Source organism: Megascapheus bottae, chromosome 15, assembly GCF_031878675.1.
Source record: "Megascapheus bottae isolate mThoBot1 chromosome 15, mThoBot2.hap1, whole genome shotgun sequence".
Lineage (NCBI taxonomy): Eukaryota > Metazoa > Chordata > Mammalia > Rodentia > Geomyidae > Megascapheus > Megascapheus bottae.
This window is the reverse complement of record NC_143523.1, coordinates 27874350-27881622: the sequence shown is the minus strand read 5'-3', so window position 1 is coordinate 27881622 and position 7273 is coordinate 27874350. Positions and strand designations below refer to the sequence as shown.

The 7273-nt window shown below is 47.8% G+C and overlaps 1 protein-coding gene across 1 annotated transcript; it reads left to right on the top strand.

Annotated features, from left to right (window-relative positions):
* Window positions 1-651: 651 nt before the first annotated feature.
* On the top strand, window positions 652-6998 carry Hhex (hematopoietically expressed homeobox). The gene is made up of 4 exons (XM_090346270.1): window positions 652-1034; window positions 3147-3325; window positions 3535-3585; window positions 5924-6998. The coding sequence occupies exons 1-4, from the start codon at window positions 668-670 to the stop codon at window positions 6143-6145; spliced, it is 819 nt and encodes a 272-aa protein (XP_090202396.1). The 5' UTR covers window positions 652-667; the 3' UTR covers window positions 6146-6998.
* The last annotated feature ends 275 nt before the right edge of the window (window positions 6999-7273 follow it).

Here is a 7273-nt window from a genome sequence, read left to right as displayed (position 1 = left end):
AGGTCCTCGGCTTGTTCTCACTGGAGCCGACGACGAAGGAATCCAGCGCCCTCGACATCGATGAGCTCGGGAAACGCCGGGGGACACTGTCAGCGCCACCGTCCTTCCAGGGAGCGCACCGACCGATCAGGGATGGCTCTCAGGCCTGAGAAGTCGCGGCCTTGCCAGCCACCTCCTCCCCGCTGACGTCCGCGGCCTCTGCCTGGGGCCAGCTGCTGCCACCCGGGCCCAGGCCTGGGCAGTGTCCCTGAGGTTCCGTAGCGGTGCCTCCCCGGCTGGGAGGCTCCAAACCCGCGCGGCTGGCCGCGGCTGGCATCGCGCTTCTCCCGGGGCCGGAGGCCAGCCTGTCCCGGAGGGCGTCCCGGCTCCGGAGTCCCGGTGGCGACAGCGGTGGCGGGGCACCTAACGAAGGGTCCCCGGAGGCCCAGGGCCAGCGCGTCTCGGGGGCGGGGAGCTCGGACGGCAGGGGCGGGCCACGGGTAGGGGCGGGAGGTGGCTCCCGGGGCCCCGCGCCATTGGCCGTAGGACCGGGCGGCAGGAAGGGGCCAACGAGCGCGGCCCCACCCCGCAGCCGGAGGAGCCTATCGCCAGGAGGCCGGAGCGCCGATAAATGTAGCGCCGCGGCGCGGGCGGGCAGCGTTCCGAGGGGCTGGAGCGCGGCGGAGCCATGCAGTACCCGCACCCCGGGCCGGCGGCTGCGGCGGGCGCCGTGGGGGTGCCGCTGTATGCGCCCACGCCGCTGCTGCAGCCCGCACACCCGACGCCCTTCTACATCGAGGATATCCTGGGCCGTGGGCCCACCGCGCCCACGCCCACCCCCACGCTGCCGTCCCCCAACTCCTCCTTCACCAGCCTCGTGTCCTCCTACCGGACCCCAGTGTACGAGCCCACGCCGATCCATCCCGCCTTCTCGCACCCCTCGGCCGCCGCGTTGGCCGCCGCCTACGGCCCCGGTGGCTTCGGAGGCCCTCTGTACCCTTTCCCGCGGACGGTGAACGACTACACGCACGCCTTGCTGCGCCACGACCCCTTGGGTAAGGGCGGTCGGGTCTCGGCGGGGGCCAAGCAGCCAGGGCGAAGACGGGGAAGGCGCCACCCGGCAGGTGGCAGCTCCCGGGCGGCGGCGGGGACGCGGAGGAGAGGCGATAGAAAGTTGTGGCAAAAAGCTATTGACAAAAGTGGCCCTCGGGCACGCGCGGGGACAGGAGGTCCGGGCCTGGGCGGCGCGCGGCCGGCGCTGACCGCACGGTGACTCAGATTGGTTTTCCTGCGCCCTGCAGGCGTCGGGGCGCGCGGACCTGGGAGACACCGAGGGGCGCCGGCTGCTGGGGCTGGTGGCGGAGGGCAGCGCCGGCGTCGAGCGTCCCCCGGGTCGGCATCCCCCTCCCCTTCACAACCGGGACGGAGAAGTGGGCGTCGGGGCGTCCCAGGCGGGTTTCCATCGCTGCCCGACCCCGGGTGGTTTCAGGGCTGGACTTGGTTCAACAAGCTTGTGCAGTGAAAGAGCCTGACCCTTTCCGTTCATACAGGAAATCTTGAGTTCTCGATAGGAGTAAATCTGGTTTCAGAAGCTGTTAAGTGTTTTCCTGGCTGCACGAAGCAGACCCTTCCCCCGGACTAGTGCACGCTGCTGATTATTTTATCGACATCCTCAATACAGACAAATTCAGGAAACACTCGACTTCTGATAGCCAGGATCCGTTTTTCTGATATTGTTCATTTCCTCTCTGTGTGGGATGTGACTTTATGGCAGCTAAAATAACCAGTTGCTTCCTTTTTTTTTTTTTTTTTTTTTTTTTTGAGGCTGTTTTGCACCAGCCTGAAGCCTGACGCAAGCCAAATCTGGGAAAATCAACCAAACAACAACAACAACAACAACAACAATAAAGCCCCAACAACAAAGCCAGCTTTCTAAGCGTTTAAACCCAGGCCTGCGGACCCGACACACTGACTTCACTTCTCTTTGCAGTAGGAAGTTGCAGACCCAGGGCGCCAGCTTGGACGCCCAGTGCAGATAACCCCGGCACGTAGAATCTTGGCCGCTTGTGCCCTCACTGGGCACCCTAACAAATATAAGACACCATTGGGACTTTTAAGCGGCCCTTGGCGTCTTTGGGGTCTGAAGCCCTAGGGTAAAAAAGAAAATCGAGAGCTTCCTCTATGCCATCAAGGTTTTAAATCAACTCTGTTAGTAGAGGGCAATTAATATCTTAATTAACTGTCTGATAAGATCCTTATTATAGGGCAGCCTCTGGCTCAGTCCTCCCTCCAGATCCATCTTTAGATAATAGTTGGGTGTTTGAAAAGCTTTTCGTATTTGCATTTTTAAACTGGAGCCTTCGAGGTTTGGTGACTAGGGCCCCCTCACCCCCACCCCCGACGGACGACGCACTTCGATCCCCTAGGGAGCCAAGAAATGAGACCCTCAGCTGGGTTGGCCGGGGGGCGAACGTTTTCACAGAGCGCGCCCCGGGTTTCCTTGGGTGACTGCTGGAACCATACAGGAGGAAGCAAAGAGGTTTTTTTTTTTTTTTTGAGATAGACCAACAGGAAACACATTGACGGAAATGTTGCCATAGTCCATGGGGTGGCTTTAACTGGCCGCGTCCCCGCCGGCTGGGTGTGAAATCAGAGGAGGCCACGACGCCCACCCGCTGGGATTGGAGACACCACGCGCGCTTCTGCACAGCCGAGTTTCGAGTAGTTTAAGCGTCTGGCTCTCTTCAACCCCTCCCTCCCCAAATACACACTGAAATGCAGCTCACCAAGGGAGGGGGTGCAAAACGTTGTGCTTGTATCCAAAAAAGACTGGCAAAAGAGGGTCTTGGTGTTTTAAGTCTAGCCTGCAGCGGCCACGCTTTGGGAGATCAAGATGATGAGTGTCTGTAACTAGCCCGAGGTGTGATGGTTGCTTGCAGGGCTCTGAGTGGACAATCCGTGCCTGTGCAGCTTAGCCCTGTCGCTCTGAGTGTTAGTGTGTGTCTGCATTGGGGTTGACTCCGTGCTTGGAGGACAGTGGGATTGTGATGTGAATGCGTCTCACAGGGTGGCTTCCCCTGCTGGGTTACCCTCTCCTCCAAACCAGGCAGGTCTGGAGGCTGGGCAGCCCCGGGCCACCACTCACTTCTTCTCTCTTTTTCCTGCAGGCAAACCCTTGCTCTGGAGCCCCTTCTTGCAGAGGCCACTACATAAAAGGAAAGGCGGCCAGGTGAGGTTCTCCAACGACCAGACCATCGAGCTGGAGAAGAAGTTTGAGACCCAGAAATACCTCTCCCCTCCCGAGCGGAAGCGACTGGCCAAGATGCTGCAGCTCAGCGAGAGGCAGGTAAATAAACGCTCCCCGCATCCCGGGCCTCCCTCCCACTCCCCGGCCTCCCTCCACCCCACAGCAGGCTTCTAGGATAGCCTCCACTGAGCTCTGGCGTGGTCCAAAAGTGTCTGATCTCTCTTGGCGGGTTGGTGACTGCTTTGTGCTTTGCAGCCCCAGTCTCTGGAGATTTTGGACACTTAACAAGTTTTCTTTCTTTCCTGTAGGTCAAAACCTGGTTTCAGAATCGGCGGGCTAAGTGGAGGAGACTAAAACAGGTATGGACATCACGGTTCTGTTTCTATAGAAATAAGTATTTGTATCGTGTTATCTCAGTGGAAGGCCTGTGATGGGTTGTATACAAAAGTCATTTGAGAGCCTATTTAACCTCTTCACCTTGATGAAAAAGGCAAATAGTCCTGCTGAAATGCAGGATGAGCTGCTCAGGTGGCAGTAATGCTAAAAGCACCTAATGCGGTTCCTATATCAATTATGCCTGGGTTTTCACACACTGACTAGTAAAACTCTGGCCTAATTGTTTTATAAACCCCATATGTTGTTTATCTAATTAACGCAGGAAAGATAAAGTAATTGACAGTAAATGACTTAAGCAGTTATCTTTGGGAGAAAATTGTTTCTTTTATTTACACAGCCATAATAAACCCAGGCAGAACTCAAGGGTAAATATAGAGACACAAACACCTTTAAGTCATGTTTGCACTGTCTTTTTTTAAAAGAAGAATTAAATATCAAAAGTTTCAAAACTAATTTTCCTGTGTAATGCCACCTTTTAAAATAAATCTTAAAACACATAGGAAGATATGCAAGCCTGTTTGAAAAGTGTCTTAAACTTTCTAACAGTCTTTTCAGTGACCTTGTTACGCAATATGTAATAAAAAAACAAAAGCTAATTCCGTTTTTAAAGAAGCTCTATTGACTTAAAGCTGAAGATTTATTTTTGCTGTCCTAGTCAATGTTTTCAGAGTTATATGAGAAGTGTTCAGTTGTACATATGAATTTTCAAACAGTAATATAAGAAAAATTAATATTGGTTTTTAAAATTTATTGATCGTTACTTTTTAAATTAAATACAAGATATTGTTCCCCCAAACAACTACCAAAATAAAAACTATCTTGAAACATAAAATAATGGTAATTTAATTATTCTAACATGATTTAAATATTCCCAGATTTTTTTCTCATCCTCCAACCTTGTGCATCTTTTTGTTACATAAGCTGCAAACTTGGTGACTATATTATTTTATAGTCTTGTTTTCAGATTATTTTTCGCAGTAAATCAGGTTTCTATGTAATTTTTTAAAGAATTTATTAACATTGATTTTTACATCAGATTTCAAATGACATGTTTAACAAAACAAGTATTCAAGAAGGGAATCTCTATATACAATCACTGGCACATAGTTTTTAGAACATAATCAAAATTAGGTTAAGGGTTTGTATATCAAAGATACATATAAATCTGTGTAATAAAACATTATGTCTATAGAGTCATAGGTTTTTATGTCTACGTAGTTGTGTTTATATTTCCAATACCATGTCCATAGCATTGGGTATGCAAATATTGAGTCCTCGCTCTTCTATGTAATTTTTATATACACTTTAGATAAATCAAATCCATAATTAAAATTTCACTGGCTTTGTTCAAAAGCTTGTTTTAATTTACTAGGGACTTTTGAAAATAGTGATTTCTGTATAACATGGGAATCATCCTTGAAAATCTGCTCTCGATTTTAAGCAAATTGTAGTCTCTCCTCAAATGGCAATATTCATCCACTTTTGCAGTTTTTGTTTGCCATGATTTATGGTTGTCCCAAAACATTTTTACACATAGATGTTCATAAGTGTATTCTAGAAAATGAACAAAAGTGTTTTAATACAGTATCTGTGACTTTCTTTTTAATTCAGTATTCAGATTTTTTTCTTGGTGCTGAGGGTTAAACCTAAGACTTGTTGCATAGTGTAACCCTATCTCCTAATCTTCTTCTTTAGTAAATGTCTAGACGATTCTGCTAATTGGCAATGTTTAAATAGTTAAGATATTGTGCATCTGGAGTGATACCAAGATTTCCTCCCCTAACCTTCTGAGAGCTGTGGCCACAAGATTCAATTAATATGGGCCAAGCATTTGGCCTAGTGGTAGAGTGCTTGCCTAGCATGCATGAAGACCCAGGTTCAATTCCTCAGTACCACATACATAGAAAAAAGCCAGAAGTGGTCCTGAGGCTCAAGTGGTAGAGCTCTAGCCTTGAGAAAGTCTAAGGACAGTGCTCAGATCCTGAGCTCAATCCCAGGACAGGCAATAAATAAATAAATAAATAAAAGAATAAAAATTCAATTAATATAATACATTTACATTCATATTCATAACTAGTTCTTATGGGGCTTGAGTTTAATCTCAGATGTGCTTTTACTTCTTTTAAATGAGAAATCTTATGAGAAATCATAGTTTCTGAATAAAAAGATTTATAGCTGAAAACACATGATAAGCTCAACACTTAAATGATGGTACAGGAAGAGAAGACATCTTGATTTATACCTGCTATCTGCCCATCCTTCATGATCTTATCAATCCCTATGTTTACTGGCTTCCTTCAGGAGAACCCTCAAAGCAGTAAAAGGGATGAACTGGAGAGTGTGGACAATCCCTGTGACCAGACGCAAGACTTGCCCAGTGAACAGGATAAAGGTGTGCCTTTGGATAGCTCTCAGTGTCCCCCCTCCCCTGCCTCTCATGAAGACCTGGACTCTGAGGTCTCAGACGATTCTGACCAGGAAGTGGACATCGAGGGTGATAAAGGCTACTTTAATGCCGGATGATGGTTATTGACATTGACATGTTCTGAAAGCTAGATGTGGGAATGAACATTCTTCACAGAAGAACTGGAAAACTGTATGAAAAATGGAAATCCATGAAATTCTGGTGTTTTCTGGATACCCAAAATATTTGGTGCACTGGCTAATTAACAAACCTCCATGAAACCTTAATTTTCACTTAACAAATAATGTACATATTGTTTTTATGTTTTGATAAAGTGACTAAATACATCCCCTTTTTTAAAGAAATAAGAAAATTGTATCTATTTATAAGAAGTAATTTTGAACTTGTTAAAAATGTTAAGTTATACCTGAAAGGTTTTACTAGGCACTCTTGAATGACTTTTCTATAATCCTCACATTCTACTTGATAGAAAAGCAAAGGAACACTTTCAACCAGAGATAGGTCATGGAAAAAGGACTCCCCTCTCCCATTTCAGATAGCCCTGAGACACTTTGAAAGCAAACATTATTTTTATGACATTCCTAGACCTGGGCCCTTAATAAATCCAAATCCACTTCCAAGATCTTGTCTGGAGGATATGTGTTCTTTTTGTAAGGGAGAGTTAAAAAAACAAACTCTGGAGCGCCTGTTTTTGTCACTTAGGACCTATTTGACCAAGGTGCTAAGGGTAATACAGCTCCTCAGGTAGTGATACTGATCCATGATCCATTAGTGGTTAAAATTAATCACAGACGAACTAGACTTAGTAGCTTAAGTGTAAGTAGATTGTAGATACTGTTTTATATCAAACAATGTCCATAACATGTATATAAAATTGCCCTGGCCACAAGTAGTTTTTTTTTTTTTTAAATGAATGACTTGTCTATAAAATAAATCTATTCCCAGAAAGACTGACCTCGTGGGGACGTCTGATTGTTTGGGTCAAAAGCTTGCGCACGCCTTCTCTTGAGCTGGAATGAGTTGGGGTGCTCTGCTGGTGGGCTTAGAGCTCTCCGGAGTCTTCGCCAGGGATGGGAAGCTGGAACATGAACTCGGGCCTTTCTTAGGGTGCTTGCCAGAGAGCTGGGAAGGTGAGTGTTTGCGGGAGGACCCCAGCTTCCCATGCCAGGCAGATTCAAGGCCCGGACGCGGCAGGAAGCAGGAAAGATCTCCCAGGCTGTGCCCTG